At 45.8% G+C, this 20,987-nt stretch overlaps 2 protein-coding genes across 3 annotated transcripts in view; one reads left to right on the top strand and one right to left on the bottom strand.

The window, feature by feature from the left end:
- TMEM116 (transmembrane protein 116) overlaps nucleotides 1-13,755 on the top strand; it is a 61,370-nt gene extending 47,615 nt beyond the window's left edge. Inside the window, exons 5-11 of one of the 2 annotated variants that reach the window (XM_051972802.1) lie at nucleotides 504-608; nucleotides 3,429-3,472; nucleotides 3,850-3,933; nucleotides 7,091-7,229; nucleotides 10,558-10,702; nucleotides 11,529-11,602; nucleotides 13,079-13,755. In XM_051972802.1, coding sequence (XP_051828762.1) covers nucleotides 504-608; nucleotides 3,429-3,472; nucleotides 3,850-3,933; nucleotides 7,091-7,229; nucleotides 10,558-10,702; nucleotides 11,529-11,602; nucleotides 13,079-13,285 — 798 coding nt within the window. In that variant the 3' untranslated portion in view covers nucleotides 13,286-13,755. The remainder of the gene's footprint in view (nucleotides 1-503; nucleotides 609-3,428; nucleotides 3,473-3,849; nucleotides 3,934-7,090; nucleotides 7,230-10,557; nucleotides 10,703-11,528; nucleotides 11,603-13,078) is intronic. The other variant, XM_051972803.1, reaches the window with a different exon arrangement.
- A 2,256-nt stretch (nucleotides 13,756-16,011) lies between these two features.
- Nucleotides 16,012-20,987, bottom strand: LOC127545481 (disintegrin and metalloproteinase domain-containing protein 1-like). The gene has a single exon (XM_051972800.1). The coding sequence runs from the start codon at nucleotides 18,597-18,599 to the stop codon at nucleotides 16,407-16,409; it is 2,193 nt and encodes a 730-aa protein (XP_051828760.1). The 5' UTR covers nucleotides 18,600-20,987; the 3' UTR covers nucleotides 16,012-16,406.

Raw genomic sequence — 20,987 nt, 5'->3', positions numbered from 1 at the left:
TAACATTTGTGCATTGAATGGGAATTTGGATTAAGTAACTTCCAAGATTTTTTTTTAACTCCAAAGAATTTCTGTGCTATATCAGGTTGGCTAGAAGTATAATATATCCAAGGAGGTGTTAGAGCCAATTGTTAAATTTTCATCATAAGCATGGAGAAAACGTTAATGGTACAAATTAAACTTAAAAGTGTATTATGGGTTGGTTTGTTCGTCTGGAAAGCTGGTTGTTAAACTTTACCATAACACTCTTGGAAACAGCTGTAAACTCTCTGTAGGGGCAGCTGCTTCTGGTATTGTGAATGTAAAGCGGTAGATCTCAACAACCTCAAAATTCACTATAGAGGCTAGAGCTGGGTACTAGTTGGGTTGAGTCACAGACTGGCTTTAAAGTGCACCCCATCCTGGTGAATCAGTAAATGGTTAGTATCATTAGGAGAATTTGGGAGGCCAAGGGAATGAATGGGCCAGTGGACAGATTTGACTGACTGTCTGACTTTTCCTAGATCTTCTACATCTCGTCCTTTCTCTACACTGTCAACTACACGTGGCACCTTTACATGGACCTGAAGGTGAAATACAACCAGAATATTTACTCAGCCTCCACAATGGTAAAGTCTTTTTAATCCTTTCTTGAGAGAGAAGGTGGGGGGCTACTGGTGAGGAATGGAGTTTATGCTGTCAGGCTTGGCTGCTAAACTGTTTTAATCTGGTCCAAGATGGGACTCACTGGGGTGGAGTGGGGCATATTAGGAAATATCTATAGTGTAAAAATGAAAAGCATTGATAACACTTTTCTAAAAGTTAATTTATGGGGAAGCTAGATGGTTTAGTGAATAGAGGCACTGGCCCTAGAGGCAGGAGAACCTGGGTTCAAATCCAGCATCAGACACCTAACACGTACTAGCAGGGGGACCTAGGCAAGTTAATTAACCCCAATCGCTTCACAGCCCCCCAAAAAAACAACAATTGAGGCTATCTCTAGTTGGGATAAGCTCCTCCTTCTTGAAGGTCTTCAAGTAGAACCTGGAAGACCACATATCATTTGGATTTTTAAGAGGATTCTTGTTCTTGCATGGACTTCACATAGTGATCACTGAGGTTCCTTTTAGCTGTCTAAATCAAAAGAAGGGTTATGGGACAGAGGCATCTTTGGGGGAAATAGTGGAGAGATTGAGAGCGAGTTTTGAGGCTGGTTCTCTCTCCAGGATGCTGTGCTGCCCATGACATTTATTTTGTATATAATTTGTATCTAAAATCATATATATATATAATATAATTTGTATCTAATATCATATATACATATATATAATATAATTTGTATCTAATATATAATATAATTTGTATCTAGTATATAATATATATTAGATGTGTGTATCACACCCAAAGAAAGGACACTGGAAAATGAATATAAACTGCTTGCATTTTTGTTTTTCTTCCTGGGTTATTTCTACCTTCTGAATCCAATTCTCCCTGTGCAACAAGAGAACTGTTCAGTTCTGCACACCTATATTGTATCTAGGATATACTGTGACATATTTAAGATGTATAGGACTGCTTGCCATCTGGGAGAGGGGGTGGAGGGAGGGAGGGGAAAAATCGGAACAGAAGAGAGTGCAAGGGATAATGTTGTAAAAAATTACCCCGGCATGGGTTCTGTCAATAAAAAGTTATTAAAAATAAATAAAATAAAATAAAAAATTTAAAATGTGTGTATCAGTCTGTCAATTAGCATTTATTAAGTGCCCATAGTATGCCAGATATTGTGATAAGGCCTGAGAATACAGAAAGAGGCACTTTGGAAACCAGAGATATATAAGTGAAAGATTACTACTGGTGGGTAGTTCTAGTGGATAGATAGAGTACTGAGCCTGGAGTCACAAACAATCATCTTTATGAGTTGAAATCTGAACTCAGACATTTGCTAGCTGTGTGACCTTGAACATGTAGTCACTTTATCCTATTTGCCTCAGTTTCTCATCTGTAAATGGTCTTTTCTAGTCCTAAGCCAGTCCTTTTGACTTATGTCTTGTCACCTTGCTCTCTGAAGAAAGAGAGCAGCTGACTTCTCAAATCTCTGTTTCACTTAAATCCAGTTCACATGCGAGTCCAAACATTACCCATCTTGCCACTGGTTCTCTTCAAAAAGGAAGAACAATATCTGTTTTCTGTAATAAATACTTATTGATTGATTTCTTCTGTGTGTCCTGAGCTCAGCCTAGTGGCCCGCCCGGAGTAAATGATTATAAATGTCTCGCATTTAATTGAAAGGCAGGGGTACTTAATAACTGTTATTGAAGCCAGCCTCTTTCCTGAGGCTCCATAACACAATTCTGGCCCATGTCTGCTTTATTCTCTAATTACAGCTTTTTTCCATGTCCTATTGATAACTGGATAAGGAGGGAATTTGAGTTACAGGCTTTCCACTCTCTGCCTTCCTGGTTTAAATACGCCTGTGTCTTTTGACAATAGCCAAGAGTGAGAATAAGATGCAGAAGAAGCAGGAAATGCAGAGAATAAAGGGGTTCAACAAAGGGCCTTAAAGAGAGAAAGCATGAACTCCTTCCATTTCCCTCAGTTTTATTGCTCAAAATGATCTGGATCCGCAAGTTGGCCCACAACCTGGAAGCTTAGAAGAGGGCTTGCACTAGGTCAACCCTTCCCTAAACATGTATCCCCTATATAATACTAGACCAGGCATCCCGATATGTCCAAAAAGCACTGGATATATAGGCAGAGGGTCTAGGTTTATATCCCAGCTATGATACTTATTAATTCACTTTATTTCTCTGGGCCTCAGTTTTTCCATCTGTAAAAATGAGAGAATTGTACTTGAAGCCTCTGAGACAGCTTCCAGTTCCAGTTCATAGCTCTTGGGATCCTTGATTAGTGTCATCCAGCTTTAGTTTGAAAGCTTCTAGGGAAGAAGAATCCACTACTTTGGGGGATGGTCCATTGCATTTTGGGGGCAGTCCTAATTGTTAGGAGGGTATTCATCTACGTTGTTCCTAAAATTTCTTCTTTGTACTATCCATTACTCTTGGGTCCGCCCCACAGAGTCAATTAACTATCTTTTATTTGTTGTTAAATCATTCTTCAGTCGTGTCTGGCGCTCTGTGAGTCTGAAGCTTTCTCAGAAAAAATACCGGAGTGGATTGTCATTTCCTTCTCCAGAATTATTTTGCAGATGAGGAAACTGAGGCAAACAAGGTTAAGTGCCTTGCCCAGAGAGTGTCACAAACCTAGTAGGTGTATGTGGCAGGATTTGAACTCAGAGCTTCCTCCTACAAACACCTAAAAGGCAAGGATTGTGCCTCCATTCCCTTAACCTGTGGATCCCTCGGGCACTGCAGTGGCAGGGAGGTATTGATTATCACCTTGGGATCTTTCCCATGAGGCAGCAGGAAACTGATCCCATTTGTCACTCCCAGGACTACAGCTCCAGAGCCCGGTGGATAGCCGTTGTTTTGTCCAGGTGAGATTCTGCCCCTCCTTCCTCTTCCCGAAAGTGTTTGAATTCTCTGGATGCTGCAGACCAGGTACAAAGAAACAGGAGAGTCATTATGGCCCTTAAATGGTGGGGAATACTGACGGCTGTAAAAGAATGGACGTGATGAATCTGGAGAAGCAGGGAAGACTTAGAGGGATTCAGAGGGAGCAAGAGCAGAACAAAATAAACAGAGACAAAGTTCTCGGACAATTATGAGAGCGAGAGAAAAGAGGGTGTGTGTGTGTGTGTGTGTGTGTGTGTGTGTGTGTGTGTGTGTGTGTGTTATGGGGAGAGAAGGCAGTCTGGAGGGAAGGAAAGTTTACAAAACGCTACATTCCTAAGGTTGTGTGTTCTCTTTCCAGCCTAATCCCTCTGCTGTTGGTGGTCCCTGTATTCTGCCTGGGAAACAGCAATGAATGTTTCCGTAACTTCAGCCAGAGTCATAGGTATGTAAAGCTCAGCTTTTTATTCTGCTCTTTCTCCTTTTATCTTCTTCAATCAGAACCATTCTCTTTCTCACCTCTCTTTCCAGTCTTATTTTATATTAATTCCCCATTCATGCACTTTCTGTTCTAGTCAAATTGACTTCATATTAATTTCATCTCTCTGTCTCTGTCTCTGTCTCTCTTTATAGCCTCTCTTCTTCTCTTTCTGTATCTGTCTCTCTGTCCCTCTCTGTCTCCCTTTTTCCTTCCCCCCTCTCTCTGTCTCTCTACTTCTCCCTTCTCTGTCTGTCTCTTTCTCTCTCTCTTTATATCCTCTCCTCTTCTCTTTCTGTCTCTGTCTCTCTGTCTCCCTCCCTCCCCTCCTCTGTCTCTCTCCCCCTTCCTTTCTCCTTCCTTCCCCCCTCCTCTCTGTCTCTCTTTCTCTCATCTCCTTCCCTTCCTCTTTGTTTGTTTGTTTCTTTCTTTCTCTCTCTTTCTCTCCTCTCTTTCCCTCTTTCTTTCTCTCTCTTTTTCTTTCTTGTTTCTTTCTTTCCATCTTTTTCTTTCTTTTTTCTTTTTTCTTTCTCTTGTTCTTTCTTTCTTTCTTCTTTCTTTCTTTCTTTCTTTCTTTCTTTCTTTCTTTCTTTCTTTCTTTCTTTCTTTCTTTCTCTTCTCTCCCTCCCTTCCCTCTCTCTCTCTGTCTCTCTCTGTGTGTCTATCTGTCTTCCTGTCTCTCTCCCTCTCTCTCTCCCTCCCTCTCCATCTCTCTTTCTCTCTCATTTGATCTCTGCTCCTCCTGACCCTCTGCCTAATGTTCCATCCACTGCACCCCTTGCTGCCCCTCCCTCTTGCTCTCTAGGAATCTCTAGCTTTCTTTGCACACCCAGCTGATCTTACCCCTAATCCTTCTCTCTCCTTCTCTCTTTCTAGAAGTTATTCCATCTTATTCATGTTGCATTTGGTTGCTTATGTACACTTCGTATCTCTTGGCAGAATATAAACTACTCGAGGGCAGGAAATGGTTCATTGTTATCTTTGGATCCTCCTGGGGCCCAGTATACAGCAGGCACTTCATAAATGCACTCTGATTTGGTAACTTTGTTCCCAGGGCCTAACTAAATGCCCATGGTAACTAAATGCCAATTAATTCTTGGTTGTTTGGTGGTAGCTGCAGGGTATGAGCTATGATCCTTGGCTAGAGAAGAAGTTGACTCAGTCCTAATTATTAATGACAATAATTATTGAAAAAAAGGGGCAGCTAGGTGGCACAGTAGTTAGAGCAGCAGCCCTGAAGTCAGGAGGACCTGAGTTCAAATCTGATTTCAGACATTTAACACTGGCCGTGTGACCCTGGGCAAGTCACTTAACCCCAATTGCATCAGCAAAAAAGAAAAAAGAAAAAAAAAAAAAGACAATTACTGAAAGACACTGGGACGTAGTAAATCAAGAGTGGGGACTTTGAAGCTAAGAAGACCTGATCTAAATGCCCCTGGCGCAGAGTGACTTCGACTCTGGGCAACTCACTCAACCGTTCAGTGCCAGGGGCGACTCTAAGAACACAGAGAGAAGCCCGCCTGAAATGGCAGAAGTTTTCTCATCTGGGCATTCTCTATATAGGAGGTAGGTGAGGTATCAGAGAAGGAAGATGGATACAGAATTGTTTCCTGCCGCCTCCTTTGGGAGACTAGATTCCTCCCTTTACGGGAGAGCTGTGGCTGAGTGCTCGCTTCTCCATGCTCCTCCCATCTCTCACTCTATAGGGCTGGAATTACTTCTCACACACCATTTATTTGATGTCTAGGTTCAGGATCACTTTTTGTTTGTTTTTTGGAGGGGGAGATTCTTATAAAAGCCATTTTCCTTGGAAATAGTTCCTTATCAAACCTGGAGAAACAGCTGTGGATTTAATCTTGGCTGGTTCGTACCAAACATGTATTACACAAAAGAATCATGGGTACCGGGCAGACATCAAAGCAAGCAGTAAAGCAGTAACTGGGGAAGCCAGTCATGTTCTTTTAGGGGATGGAATACTCAGGAGGCGGGCCCTGTGATCCCAGAGAGATGAGATCTCAGTGCCGCCAAGGAGAGAATGACCCTACCCGCTAAGTCCATCTTAGGGGTCTCTGGAGAAGCAGATGCCAGAACTCCAAGTACCAGCTCTTCCCCCCATGGCTGTGGTTTGGGGGTCTCAGAGTCTGTGCCTCTCCTTCTCTATTCCCCCCTGTGTCTCTCTCTGCCTCTGTTTCTCTATCTCTGTTTTTCTCTTTCTTTCTTACTCTATCTCTTTCTGTTTGATTCTATTTCTCTGTCTCTGTCTCTGTTTTTCTCTTTCTTTCTTACTCTATCTCTTTCTGTTTGATTCTATTTCTCTGTCTCTGTCTCTGTTTTTCTCTTTCTTTCTTACTCTATCTCTTTCTGTTTGATTCTATTTCTCTGTCTCTGTCTCTGTTTTTCTCTTTCTTTCTTACTCTATCTCTTTCTGTTTGATTCTATTTCTCTGTCTCTCTCTTTTTGTTTCTCTGTCTCTGTCTCTGTTTTTCTCTTTCTTTCTTACTCTATCTCTTTCTGTTTGATTCTATTTCTCTGTCTCTGTTTTTCTCTTTCTTTCTTACTCTCTCTTTCTGTTTGATTCTATTTCTCTGTCTCTCTCTTTTTGTTTCTCTGTCTCTGTCTCTCTGTCTCTCATCTCCTAATGCACCAGAAGTCTTATTTCCCTGAAAGCAGGAAGCATCCTTCAGGGGACCACAAAGCTTGCCTGGAGATGGGGCTACGTCCGCATCAGTGAAACCATAGGCCCAGTTCCCGTCGCCTACCACTGATTAAAAACAAGATTAGCTAACGCGCACATAGGGATTTGTTTTGTAGACACTGCCTCCTTTAACTCTTCTAATAGCCCTGTGAGATAGATGCTGTCATTATGCTATTGGGACTGAGGCATGTATTTGTGTGTATGTATATGTGGTGTACATATGTGTGTTTGTATGTTTTTGCGCAAATGTGAGTGTGAGTGTGTGTGTGTGAGTGGGCAGTGGCATTGGCAGTGAACAGGGACCGCAAAGCACCCTGGACATTTCGAGGGGTCTCAGAGCAACACATTCATTTCTCCACTTTAGCCATCGACACCTCCTGGATCACAGCTGCTCTGCCCCCCTGACTCCCCTTCCTTCATCCCTCCCAGGTGTCTGCTGATGCACTCGCCACCCCCGGCCATGGCTGAACTCCTGCCCTCCACCAGCACCTCCGTCTGCAGGACTCTCTACTTTTACGGGCTCATCGCCTTCCTGACCAGCTTCCTGCTCAGTCTCCTCACTATTGTGGTACACTGCCAGCTTGCTTTGGGGGGCCAGTGGTCCAGAGGGCCAGGACTGGGTGCGGTTTCGGATCTGGGATAATTTACATAACAAAAATCCTTCCCTAAATACTCCACATCCTCATCTCAGAGTTGGAAGGTTCCTCGGTATCATGAAGCAAAATGACATTGTGGATAGAATTCTGGACTGGTATTTGGGAAGACCTGGATTCAAATCCAGCTTTTTATACTTGTTACTTCAATTCATCATTTATTGGACAAATTGAGTATGGCTGTGATGAAATTTGCTCTTTTACCCTTTGCACATTTCTTTTTTCTTTTTTTTTTCTTTTGCTGAGGCAATTGGGGTTAAGTGACTTGCCCAGGATCACACTGCTAGGAAGTGTTAAGTATCTGAGAACAGATTTGAATTCAGGTCCTCCTGATGTCAGCGCTGGTGCTCTATCCACTGCTCCTCCTAGCTGCCCACCCTTTGCACATTTCAAAACCCATTGGTGTCATCCACCATTCTCTCTTCCTCTACTCCAGGGTCTGATGAAGAGGGGCCCCTTCTCCTCTCCCGGGACAACCCTTCTACATATTCCCTAATCTCACCCTTCCCATTTCCTTCACCTTCCCCATGACCATCACACCCTCTCCAACCTTCAGTCTCTCTTTGGATTCCTTCCCTGCTGACGACAAATACTCTCCTGTTTACTCTATCCTTAAAAACCCCTTAACTTCTCGAGACCCAGCCAGCCCCCCACATTATCATCCCATGTTCTCCCTCTCTTTTGAAACCAAACTCCCAGAAGTTTTATTTCTTGTCTTTTCCCTCTCTTCTAAGACTTTATTCTGGTTTCCAACTTTATTATTTAAATGAGTGAACTCTTCTCTCCGAAATCACAGTGACCTGTTAGCTGATTTTAATGGCTCTTTTTCCCTCTTCATTCTTCTTGATCTCTCTGCAACATTTGACAATACTAATCACCCTCTCTTCTCAAGGACGCTCTCTTCTGGCTTTCTCGGCCATTTTTTCTTGTATGTCCCCATTTTCTCAAGTCCTCTTTGATGATTCATTCATGATAATGGTTTTCATTCATATCAAGCCCCCAGTTATGCTATACCACAAAATTCTATTCTGGGACCTATTTTCTTTTCCCTCTATGCTATGTCCCTTAATGACCTCATTAGTTCCCACAGGTTTAATTCTTTCTCTCTCTCCCTCTTTCTCTCTTTCTCTTTCTCTGTTTCTGTTTCTCTCTTTTTCTTACTCTCTCTATATTTATATGTTATGTACATAATATATATAATATATATTTCTCTCTATAAATATATATTATATATATAATCTATATATCTTTCTGTTTCTGTCTCTGTCTCTCTATATATTTATATATTATATATGTATATATCATTCTCTCTCTGTGTCTCTCTGTCTCAGTCACTGTCTCTGGGTGTATCTATATATTATATACGTATATATCTTTCTCTCTTTCTGTCTCTGTTTCTGTCTTTCTTCTCTTTTCCTCTTTCCTTTCCTCCCTCTTTCTTTCTCTCTCTCCCCTTCTCCCTCCCCCTCCCTTTGTCTCCCTCTTCTCTAAATATATAGTATGTGCATATGCACATATATAAAATGCACCTATAAATTATATATAAATTTATTTATCAATCCTAGAGTCTCTTCTGGGGTAACTTGGTGGCACAGTACATAGAATTCTCAATCTGGAGTCAGGAAGTTTCATCTTCTTGAGTTCAAATTATGGCTTCAGATACTGTGTGATCCTGAACAATTCACTTTACCCTATTTGCCTCAGTTTCCTCAACAGTAAAATGAGCCAGAAAAGGAAACTGCAAACTACCCTATATCTCTACCAAGAAAACCCCAAATGGGATGAAGGAGACATGACTAAAATCACTGAGATACATGTGTCTTTTCTGAATTACAATAATCCATCATCAACCGCCTATTGAACTTCTTAAACTCAACATGTCCAAAACAGAGCTCATCATCTTTGCTGTCCAACTCTGTCCTCTTTCTAACTGCTTTATTTCTGTTGAAGTCTCCGTCTTCCTTCCAATCAGCTGAGTTCCCCTCCTTCACCCCACAGATCCACTTTGTTGTCGATTTACCTCTCTGTCATCGCATCTCTCCTCTGTTCCCCCTTCTCTCCTCTCACTTTTTGAGCTTTTCTTCACCTCTCACCTGGATGACTGCAACAACCTCCTGATTGTTCTTCCCACCTCAGGCCTCTGTCCACTCTAGTCCATACTCCAAGTAGTGCTAAAGTGATCTTCCCAAAATGCAGATCTGATCAAGTCACTAATCTCACCATATAAGCTCCAGTGGCTCCCTATGATCTCAAGAATAGCATATAAACTACTGTTGGGCCTTTAAAGCCCTTTACAAACTGGCCCAAGTACCCTTTTCATCTCATTGTACATTCCTTCCCTTTTCATCTAAGAAAATGTGACCTTCCTACTTTTCCACTGGCCACTCCCCTAGCTGAAATCCTTCTTTAAATTCCTAGTTTCTCTCAAGTTGCTCAGTTCAAGATCCACATTCTACATATTGCCTGACTTGAGCCTCCCAATGGCTTGAGCTCTCCCAAAATTTGAATAAATCTGATATACATGTATATGTATATTATTGAATATATTGATATAAATGTACATGATGTACATTTTCTTGAATGTAGGTACCTTGAATCTCCATTACACAACACAAAGTAGGTGCTTAATAAATGCTTATTGACTTACTGATGGAGGAAAGGCTGGAAAGGTAGGTTAGAGGCCAGTATTGAAGAGTTTTAAATGTCAAACAGAAGAAATTGTATTTGATTCCAGTTTCCTAGCCATTGGAGTTTGTCTTGAGGAACCAGGATATTTTTTGCCTTGGTTGTTTTCAGTTAAATTTTAAATGAACAAAAATCTAGTTTCTCTCCTTCCCCTGAGTGTAAATCCCTTGTAACAAACATTCATAATCAAACGAAACAAATTCCCACATTGGTCATGTCCACAAGTGTATGATTGACATGATATTGATCATTGGCTTCAGATTTGTGGTTGGTCATCATGTTGATCAGAGTTCTTAAGTCTCAGAGTTGATTGTTTTGTGTGTTGTTGTATAAATTGTTCTCTTGGTTCCGCTCCCTTCACACTGCATCTGTTGTTCATACAAATCTTCCTAGTCTCTCTAAAACTATCTTCTTCCCTTTTGTTATGACACAATCATATTCCATTACATATATATATATATATATATCCTCCATATTGGATCCTCCACATTGCTTCCATTTACCCTCCACATTGGACTCTCCACATTGCCTCCATTTACTTTCCTCTTCCTCCTCCAGATCCTACTCATCCGGGCTCAGATGCTATATAAGAAGTTTGTGAAATCCACTGGCTTCCTGGGAGACGAGCAGTGGGCTGTGATCCGCGTGGTCGAGCAGCGAGTGTGTTTCTATCCAGCCGCCTTCTTTTGCTGCTGGGGTCCAGGTGAGCAGCAGAGGGTTAGGAATCACAGGGAAAGAGGCGTTCCAGCCCAGAAAAGGGTCTGGGAGAACCAGCCTGTCAAACTACCAAAGCCTGTTGTTCTCCAGTTCTGTCTAGCACTTTGTGACCTCTTTCAGGGTTTTTCTTGGCAGAGATACTGGTTTACCATTTTCTTCTTCAGCTCATTTTACATGAGGAAACTGAGGGTGATTCTTTAGTTTTAGGTCTCTAACCCTAAAACTCTGACATCCCAACAAGAGATCACTCAGCTTTGGGTTGGTAAACTTAGATTGAGAGAATAGCATCTTCTTCCAGCAGATCTGTCTACCATTAATGCCTAAACTCCAATAAAATCCATCAGAAATGGAAGCAGAAATGAGACCCAGAAATTATCTGTCCTTTCAGACTTGAGGCTGCATGTCCACCAATCTCTGAGTTTCATTTCCAGCAATCCCGGCCACAGTTTTGTGCTATGGTGCACAAGGAAGGCCATGGAAATTTACCCCAAGTCAGAATGGAAAGGAGCCCAGGTGGCCATCATGTCCAGTGTCTCCCTGAGCAAGGTTTCCATCTCCAGCCTCCGACCAACAGCCATTGTCTTTGTTTGAAGTCTTGGGGTGCAGACCAGAGACTTCTCCTTCCCCCTTCTCAGGCAGTTGCCTCACTTGGGATGGTTCTCGCTCTTAGGAAGTTTTCCCCAACATTAAACCCAAATTTATTTGTGTTTTTATTTTGGGGGGATTTCCACTCGATTTGGAAGCCCTAAAAGCTTCAAAATTCTTAAAGTCATGATGCTAGAGCTCTCTAAGCTCGCCCTCTACATTCACAGCCGTCATCTTAGTGATCATAAAACTGACCAGGCCGGAGAGCACCCAGCTGCACATGGCCCTCTACATTCTCCAGGTAACTCATTCCTTGCCTTTGACCTCTGCCCCCCCTTCATCCAACCTCTGGCCTCCTACCTCCCTCAGCCCCTATAATTAAACATTTCCCACTGGCTACATGGAAGCAAGAATCAATGAGGAAACTGTTGCCAGAATGCTCAGAGACATGCGAGAGTGCAGGGCTCTAGGTGGCTTCAGATGGGATACCTTGCTAGAAGCATGATGGAGTAAAGGGAGAGCCAGCCTTGGAGTCAGGAGGTTCTGGATTCAGATCTTACCCCTGACATATCCTTACTAGACTTCTGGCAAGTCATTTAGCTTCTCGGTGATCTAGGCAACTTTCTAAAACTATAAGCAGCTGATTTGCATCAAGGCAAAGACATTTACATCTCGAATTTCTAAACCATAAACCTGGATCCCAAAAGGGGAGTCAAAAACAAAAAACAAAAAAACAATGAAATTACAGATCTGAACCCCAAAAGAAAAAATTAAAAATACCAATGAAATAATAAGTCTGGAAAAATTAAAAACTATCAACGAAATCACAAGTCTGGACAACAAAAGAAAAAAATTAAATGTCAATGAAATTACAAAAGAAAAATTAAAAAACACCAATAAAATCACAAATATGGACTAAAAATTTTTTTAGTGGGGAGGCAATTGGGGTTAAGTGATTTGCCCAGGGTCACACAGCTATCCTGTATTAAGTGGCTGAGGTCAAAGTCCTCCTGATTTCCAGCCCTGAAGAAAGAAGGAGGTGATTTCTTATCCATGGATCTGTCAGGGACGGGACCTGAATCCAGTTCTTCTGGGCTGCTCAGCTGGCCCTCTTGCTCTGTCTTTTTGCTTTTATGTACAGCCTGGGAAATAATCGTCCCTGAGAAGACTCAGGTTGGTACAGAGAAAGTTAAGAAGTCATTGAGAAATAGGCAAAGCCCACGGAAGGCTGCTCTTTAAATTTATGAAGCCCGGGATGGGATGTGGCTGCCAGAGAGAGGTCTCTTGCCTCTGACCAGTGTCCTGGTGGCACCGAGGTGGCCACAGGCATGTTAGGACAGGGGACTGATGCTAGAATCAATGAGGGAACCTGAGCAAACATAAGACTGTAACAAGGGTAAGACAACCTGAGTATGGTCTCTGGGTGCTGACTTTTAGAGGGCATCAACTGCAGTAACCTTCTCCTGGGAAGCTGTATCTCCATCCCTTGGCTCACCTCCCCCTGCCTTTTCAGCAATGAGCAGTTTTGCAACACCGTAGAAATCTTGAGGTGTCCTAAGGCAAGCTATCTTTCTCCCCTTGTCGGTTATTCCCTGAGCGATCTCTACTCTTACTTCTGTGCCCCAAAACATCCTAGTTATGGTTCTAAGAAGTAGCAATATCCTCTGAAAAGGCAAAGACTGATGGGTGGCTGAGAAAGGGATGGCCCTCTTCCTTGGGGAAGGGGTCCTTGTGGGGGGCTGCAAAGTGGACATCATCAGCTCTCTGCTTCCTCCAGGCTCTGACAGCAGCATCTCAGGGGCTGCTCAACTGTGGGGTCTACGGCTGGACACAACACAGATTCCACAGGCTGAGGCGGGAGACCCGGAGGGACGTGGACACCCAGACCCCCCTGCTTCGCTCCCAGAAAAGGTTTTACACGGGAAGTCTGGCTGCCCCAGAATCTAGACCCACTTCAGCAAATGCTGCCTCTACTGTTCTCTGAAATTTGAGTGGAGCCAGCAAGACAGGGACAGTGTGCAGGACTTTCCCGGGCAGTGATGGGGAAAAGGGCTGTGGGATGCAGCTGCCAAGAGTTGCTCGGAACTCTGTTTATCCCCATTGTTCTCCTCCTCTCCCAGTCCCCCCAGCGTTTCAGGCCTCTGAAGGTTATTGGAGTCTGGAGAGCAGTGACTTGGGTCATCGTAACATTCTATTTCCCCTTCAATCAGTCCCGTTCATTTCTAGTTGTGAAGATCTCTGTTCAGGGAGATGTGTCCACTTTCACCTCTTGGGATGGCTATTATTACCTCAGGAAGGCTCCGAATTGGGGAACTCTCTTTAGGAAACAATAAAGCCCCAGAGAATTATTTATAGATGTTATTGTTAGATGTACAACTCTGTTCCCTTGGATAAGGGGAGGAATAAACACTTACTTCCTCCAACACCTTGTTGGAGATTAACCACAACAAAGAACTGAGTTTCCTTGTCTTAGGGGTGGGATATTGGGGGGTATTGGGAAGCCCTGAAAAAAAAAAGAGCAAAGTCAAGATTAATCTGATTTTCGTGGAATCAAAGGGCTTTCAAACACTCATCTTTCTGCTTTCTTATTTGCTCTACTCTGAGTCTCTCAAAGTCACCACATGCTGGCGGGACAGGAGTTTGAAGGCAAACTAAACTCAAGAGATCAGGAGCACCAAAGTATCAATAACTGGCCCTCATTTCTGGGCAAGTCAGTTTTGTATCACAGAATTATAGGACTGGTGATCTAGAGTTGTAAGGGGCCTCCAGAAACCTCTAGTCCAAGACCTTCATTTTATTGTTATTCAGACATCTCTGTAGTGCCCGGCTCTTCATGAGCCCATTTGGGCTTTTCTTGGCAAAGTGGAGTGGTTGGCCGTTTCCTTCTCCAACTCATTTTACAGATGAGGAAACTGAGGCAAACAGAGTGAAGTGACTTGTCCAGGATCATGAAGCTAGGAAGAGTCTGAGCTAGTATCAGGTCTCTCTGTCTCCAAGTCTGATACTAAGCATCATGCTATCTAAGGAGATACTTTACTTTTTTAGGGCTTCAGATGAAAAAGTTGGACTTTAAAAGCCTCTGAATCTTGGGATGGGGTGAGGGAGCAAGAAAAAGATGGAGTTAAGTCTTCTGAGACCTATCAGGTGCTGCATTTGTTTTGCCCACCTTCTCCTGAGCTTCCCAGGGACTTGAGTGCGGTCTCTCCAGCTGCAGGGTCACTTTGGCTCAAAAGACAAACTGGCGCTGGGGCAGATCACCCCACAGCCTTGCAGTTAGTGGGAGAGTGAGCTGGACAACTGGCAGAGGAGTGTGGGAACTCCTGGAGTTAGGAGCTTACAAAGGCACCTGAGATCCCCTGCCAGGGGAATTAATAGAGGTTGAAAAGTCTCCATATTAATAAGTCCTTGGGAGAAGGTGGGGAAAATTCAGAAGTGGTTCTTAAGAGTCCTAGGCAGTGCAATCCACCCCCTATTCTACATTGTCTGAGCAGGGCATTAGAAAAAAGTTAAATATATGTATGTCTGGTGCATGGATGTGTATACATGTATACATTTACATGCATACACATGCATATATACATGCAGACACAAACATCAGACTCGAATTGTACACACATGCATATAGATAGATACAGACATAAACACAGACACAGACAAATCAGACATGGATTCTACACACATGCATAGATAGATACAGACATGGACACAGACACAGACATATCAGACACAGATTCTACACACATGCATATAGATAGATACAAACACAGACATAGACACAGACACAGACATATCAGACACGGATTCTACACACATGCATATAGATAGATACAAACACAGACATAGACACAGACACAGACATATCAGACACGGATTCTACACACATGCATATAGATAGATACAAACACAGACATAGACACAGACACAGACATATCAGACACAGATTCTACACACATGCATATAGATAGATACACAGACATAGACACAGACACAGACATATCAGACACAGATTCTACACACATGCATATAGATAGATACAAACACAGACATAGACACAGACACAGACATATCAGACATGGATTCTACATACATGCATAGATAGATAGATACTGACATAGACACAGACATGGACATAGACATAGACACGGATTCTACACACATGCATAGATAGATACAGACACAGACATATCAGACACGGATTCTACACACATGTATAGATAGATAGATACTGACATAGACACAGACACAGACATAGACACAAACACAGACGTATCAGGCACACTATGGACCCCTTCTCAGAACTGGGTTTTTAAATAACTAAGGTCAGTGTTAGCTTTCAGTTGGAGGTTAATAAGATACAGATGTTATTTGTTTTCCCATATCTCCCTCTTCCCCCCAAATCTACCCACAGACCCTGATCTGGAAATGAAAGGGTCATCTGCTTCAATCCCCTCACTTTACAGATGAGGAAACTGAGGCAGGCACAGTTGAAGTGACTTGCACCAGTAGTATCATAGATGGGATTTGAGTACTCATACTGTAGAAAAGAGCTTAGCACTGTGCCAAGCGCACAGTCAGTGCTTCATTAGTACTTCTGGATTGACAGAGGTGAAGGGCTATTTGCTCAGGGTCCCATAGCCAGGGACGGAGTGAAGATGGATTTGAATTCAAGTTTTCCTGATTCCTGCTGGCTGCTAGGTGCCCAACCTGAAGCTCCCATCTGGCCTTAGACAGTTTCAGGTTGTGTCAGCCAGCCTGCCTCAGTTTCCTCATCTGTAAAAGGAGCAGGAGAGGGAAATGGCAAACTAACTCTGCCAAGAAAACCCCAGGTGGTTTACACTAAAGAGCTTAACTTCCTGCCTTCCAGGCTATGTAGCAGCCCTGCTCTCTAAATGATTGAGGAGAACTGAAAACTCTCTGCCAGTCTCATATGCACCCCATGAGGTCTGAATAGGACTTCTGTGGAAGTGACATTCATTCATTTTTAATTAAAAAAGAAACCGGGAGCTCCAGCGATTTCCTGGCAGGCCCGGTCCCTAGGGAGGAGGCTGGGGACCCACAACCTTGCTTTTGCCAGACTGTTACAGAACTGAACCAGGGGCTCAGGCCTATGCACCTTCTCTGCCCACCGGGCCAGCCTGAATCGCCAGCTCTTTGCCCCGCGCCCCCTTCATCTTCCACCAGAAGCAAATCCCCACCAAGACAAAGGACATGAGCAGCAAGAAGGCGGCAGTCAGGGACCAGAGCAGCACAGCCAGCTTCTGGTGGAGGACCCCAGCCCTGGGGGAGGGCCCGCTATCCAGGCTGCCACCGGGGCCCTGCAGCTCGCAGGTGGGCGGGCGGTAGCCAGGGTGGCAGTGGCAGTTCTGCAGGTTGTTGCAGACCCCTCTGTGGCGACATCGGAGCGGGCTGCAGTCGGAAGGCAGCGCGACCTCGACGTCCAGGCAGGACTGGTTGATGCAGATCTTGTGGGGGCCGCACGATGTGCCGTCCTTGACCAGGCCGCCGTTGGGGGCATCCAGGGCGCTGGGCAGGTCTGCCCCCCAGCACCATGTGCCTCCTTCCAGGAACTGGACCAGAGTCTCGTGGCTTCTGATGCTGGGCAGCCTCCAGACGTCCTTACAGTACAGGCTCCCGCACAGGGTGTCCTCCGGGTGGCACTTGGTAAATACGCGGACCTGCCCTTGCCACTCACTGCCACAGTTCCCGAAGCGGTCCCCCAGGGTGTTCATGCGGTAGCAGGGTGCGGGGGCCGCCTGAGAGCCCGCCCCGAACAGCTCCTGGCACTGGCCCTGCAGGCTCCGGCACCGGCCGCGGTAGCAGCGGCCCTCGCCCTGGCAGGGGGTACCATCCTGCTTGTAGCTGTCGGGCGGGCAGCGCGGGGACGCGCCGTCACAGTACTCGGGGAGGTCGCACTCGTCGGCGCTGGGCCGGCAGGGCGTGGTGGCTTTGGCCAGCCTGCACTTGCTGCAGCAGGGCCCAGAGGCACAGTCGGAGCCCTTCTTCAGGTGGCAGGAGGGCAGGCAGCAGGGGCACCCCGGGCTGTTGCCGCAGTCGCACTCCTCCCCTTCCTCCACGACCTTGTTCCCGCAGTAGTGCCTCCCGAAGGGGCTCCTCGGCTCGGGCTTGCGGTCCAGGCACGTCCCCCGGCCCCGGCCCAGCATCTCATGGAAGCTCCACAGGCTGCAGTTGCTGAAGCCCCCCTCCAAGGGCACGGACTTGTGCATGAAACAGGGTGGCGGGTTAGGGCACCGGCAGCCGGGGTGGTCATGCTTTAGGCCCAGGTTGTGGCCCAGCTCGTGGGCCAGGAGGGCCGCAAAGCGGGGCACGTCTTCGTGGGGGAAGGCTTCCACCCCCGCGGTGTTGCCAGGGCTGCAGACACTCCCCACGAAAGCCTGGCCCTGGTGGCTCCCCAGATCCTGCCCGGTGACCAGGTGAGCGGTGTCGTGTCTCACCCTTTGGGGCAGCTGCAAAGCTCGCCATTGATTAAAGCCGTCAAGCGTCTCCTGGAGGTCCCAGGAGATCCGGACCAGGTCCCTCTCGGACCAGATCTCCACCCCGGCCAGCACTACCTCCAGGCTCACCTGCTTCATGTGCTGGTTGACCAGAGCCAGGGCGTCCATGAGGGTCTGGATGGTGGTGGTCACGTTCCTGTCCCACATCTGGAAGCGGGCGTTGTCCACCACCAGAAAGAGCTCCAGGTACTTGGGGTGGGTCCAGGCGAAGGGGAAGTGGGGCCCCGTCGGGCCCAGGCCTTTCATGCTTGCCCAGAACTCCGGGCTTTCCCTCTCCTTGACCCCACAGGCGTCCCGCGCCACCTTGGACAGGCGGTACACGATGTGCTCAAACTTTCTGGAGGCATTGACTGGCAGGATGCCGAAGGCCATGGTCTGGATGATCAGAATCCCCTTGAGCCCTGAGCAGGTGCTGATGGATGCAAAGGAGCCCTGGTCCCCTACCAGGTACCCATCGTAATAGCAGTCATCGCGGATAAAAGGCGCGTCCAGCCTTGGGATCCCGTCGGAGTAGGTGTAGACGGGGAAATTCTGGACAAAGAGCCCCTTTTTGCGCTTCAGGCGGATGACGTACCATCTCCTCCTCATGGAGAATGAGTAGTGCATCTCATCTGCTGGGTCTCCCCTCCTCCAGCCCCTCAGCCTCTTGGGGATGATGATTTCGTAGAAAGAGAAATACACTGATTTCTGGGTGCAGCACACGTGGGGAAGCAGGGCCTCCACCAACAGCAAGAACACCCCCAATTTGACATGGGAGGAACTGAGTCCAAACCCTGAACTTTCCATCTGGGGACCCCGGGTGGAAACTCTCTCTCCTCATCCATGGCCCCTTGACTCTCCAGATGGGAGCACAGCTGGATCCACAGCCACAGACATGACCTGAGAGAAGCTGCTAAGGATGCTGGGCTCCCAGTTCTCCAGATGACATCCCCAGATCTCGATAAGCTGCCTGCAGAGGACCCCCAGGATTCCCAATGACCCTCCTCCTCTGCCTGTGATCCCAAGGCAGGATCTGATTGTGTGATGTCCCTATGACAACAGCTGCCCAGGGCTCTCTGAAGGTCCTCCCCAAATGAGTTTTTTCTGCCCTTACATTGGGGGGGGAGTCCCACCACTGCACCCTAACCTTGGATGGAACACGGTGTCAAAATAAAAATCTTGTCTCCTCCTTCCTTCACCCACAGAACTATGGGAAAACCCCTCCCCCGACACACTGGACCATCCGTTGCTCTGCTGGCTTTGAATCCAAGAGTTCCAGGGCTGTGTTGGTGGGAACTAGAGCTCTGCTCTGTCTCCCAAAGCAAGGCCGTTCCTTGGTCTGCACCACCGCGTTTCTCTCTAGCCTCCTCTCCGGCCACTGATGGACCAAAGGTTTTGGACCTTGCCTCAGAGCAGCCTGGACACATGCTAGCCTTCTCACCATGGGACCAAGTTCTGCCATGAAGACGGCCTCCAAAGCAAGGAATCGACCTCCTCCCTCTCCCCACTTCTCCTCTTCTCCCACCCTCTGAGAGCCTGCCCTCTGTTCCCTGGTGAGCTCTCCACAGGTTCATAAATCGAGATCTCCAGTCCAACTCCCTCCTTTTACAGATGAGTAAACTGAGGCACAGGAGGCTACCAGACTTTCCCGAGGTTATACAGTTAGTAAGCGTTGATGGAGCTGAAAGGGGCCATCTAGTCCAACCTCCTCACGCAACAGATGAGCAAACTGAAGCCCCGAGAGTTGGAATAATTTGCCCAAGTAGCAGGATGGATGTTCAGATCCAGGTTCTTTACTTTCAAAGTCAATGCTCTTGTCTGCAACACCATGGAGGACAGTGGATGTCCATCCTGTTTGACAGATGTCACCAATTATGATGTTGACACTTGGGGGAAACTAAATAAATATAGAAGGTCTGGGGTATAGCAAGGTCTTCTCAGGCAGTCCCAGATAGGAAGAACATGGGATGGGGTCAGGGAAGAAATCAGACAGGGATTTGGTGCTTTGGTACAGGAGGAATAGAATTGTCTCTGGCGATCAAAAATGTAGACTTCCTCCATCCAGTGCTCATCTGTATTCTGAGCCTTGTGCAAATTGTCCTCAAAGGTCCTGTGTTCTGAACTTTGTGCTAATTGCCTGAACCGGCCCTGTCCAAGGAGCATCATTTGCTTTCCTTTTCGTTTTTTTAATGTTTTGCGAATGCCTTTTGTTTTTATACCACAACTAACTCCTGAGATGTTTCTTTTCTCCACCTATCAACAACCGTCTCCATTTCTCAACTCTGGGTATTTTCACTAGCTGTCCTTCAAGTCTGGAACATTCTCCCTCCTTATCTCCTCTTGTTGGATTTTCTGGCTTCCTTCTAGTCCCAGCTAAAATCTCACCTTCTACTGGGAGCTTTTCCTGATCCCTCTTAATTCTAGAGCCTACGTATGTTAATGTTTTGCTATTAATCCTGTACATTACTTGTTATCTCCCTCATTTGATTGTGAGCTGCTCAAGAGAAGGGACCATTTTTTGTTTGTGTTTGTATCCCAATACTTAGCATAGCTCGGCACTTAATAAATGCTTATTGACTGGCACATAGTTGGTGCTTAGTAAGTGCTTATTTTCTAATGAGGAATTGACCCATAAAAGCTCAGGTCTTAAGAAGATACACAGTATGCTCTCCTGATGCGGTCCCCCACATGAATACTTGCTGGTTCTGCTTCCAGGCCTATACCATGATGGGTCCTGCTCTCTGTTTCAGAGTAGATGCACGTATTCTATTTCCTGTTCCCTCATTGGGTGGTGAAAAGGAGCCTTTTTAATTGACCACTGAATCAAGACTGGGTGGGTGGACTTCAGTGACTCACCCTCTCATTCTTTCTTCTTTGGCTCTGCTGTAGTGAGGAGGATGAACTTCTGGGGTCCTCCTGTGGGGAGTGGCCAGTGAGGACATGGTCTCCTAGGTAGGCAGCTGTCTAGGAAGGGGCTTCTTCCTGTTTGGATCCCCTTTCCTTCATTACCTGGCTTTGTGAAATCTTGAAATATCCAGGAATTGGTATCCATACCAGAGCTCGCAGACAGCTGAATTTAGCAAGGAAGTTTACAATATCCAGTGTCCTGTAAGCCAGAGAGTAACTCCATGCCTATTCCATTCAAAAATGAGCCCCTTCTCCCTAGGGATCCATGTAGATGAGAGAGGGATTTGC

The sequence above is a fragment of the Antechinus flavipes genome, chromosome 1 (assembly GCF_016432865.1).
Source record: "Antechinus flavipes isolate AdamAnt ecotype Samford, QLD, Australia chromosome 1, AdamAnt_v2, whole genome shotgun sequence".
Classification (NCBI taxonomy): Eukaryota; Metazoa; Chordata; class Mammalia; order Dasyuromorphia; family Dasyuridae; genus Antechinus; species Antechinus flavipes.
This window is presented reverse-complemented; position numbering and strand designations above follow the sequence as displayed.

Excerpts from the sequence above, each read along its gene's own strand:
- LOC127545481 (XM_051972800.1), bottom strand. The coding sequence starts at position 18,599 with ATGGAAAGTTCAGGGTTTGGACTCAGTTCCTCCCATGTCAAATTGGGG.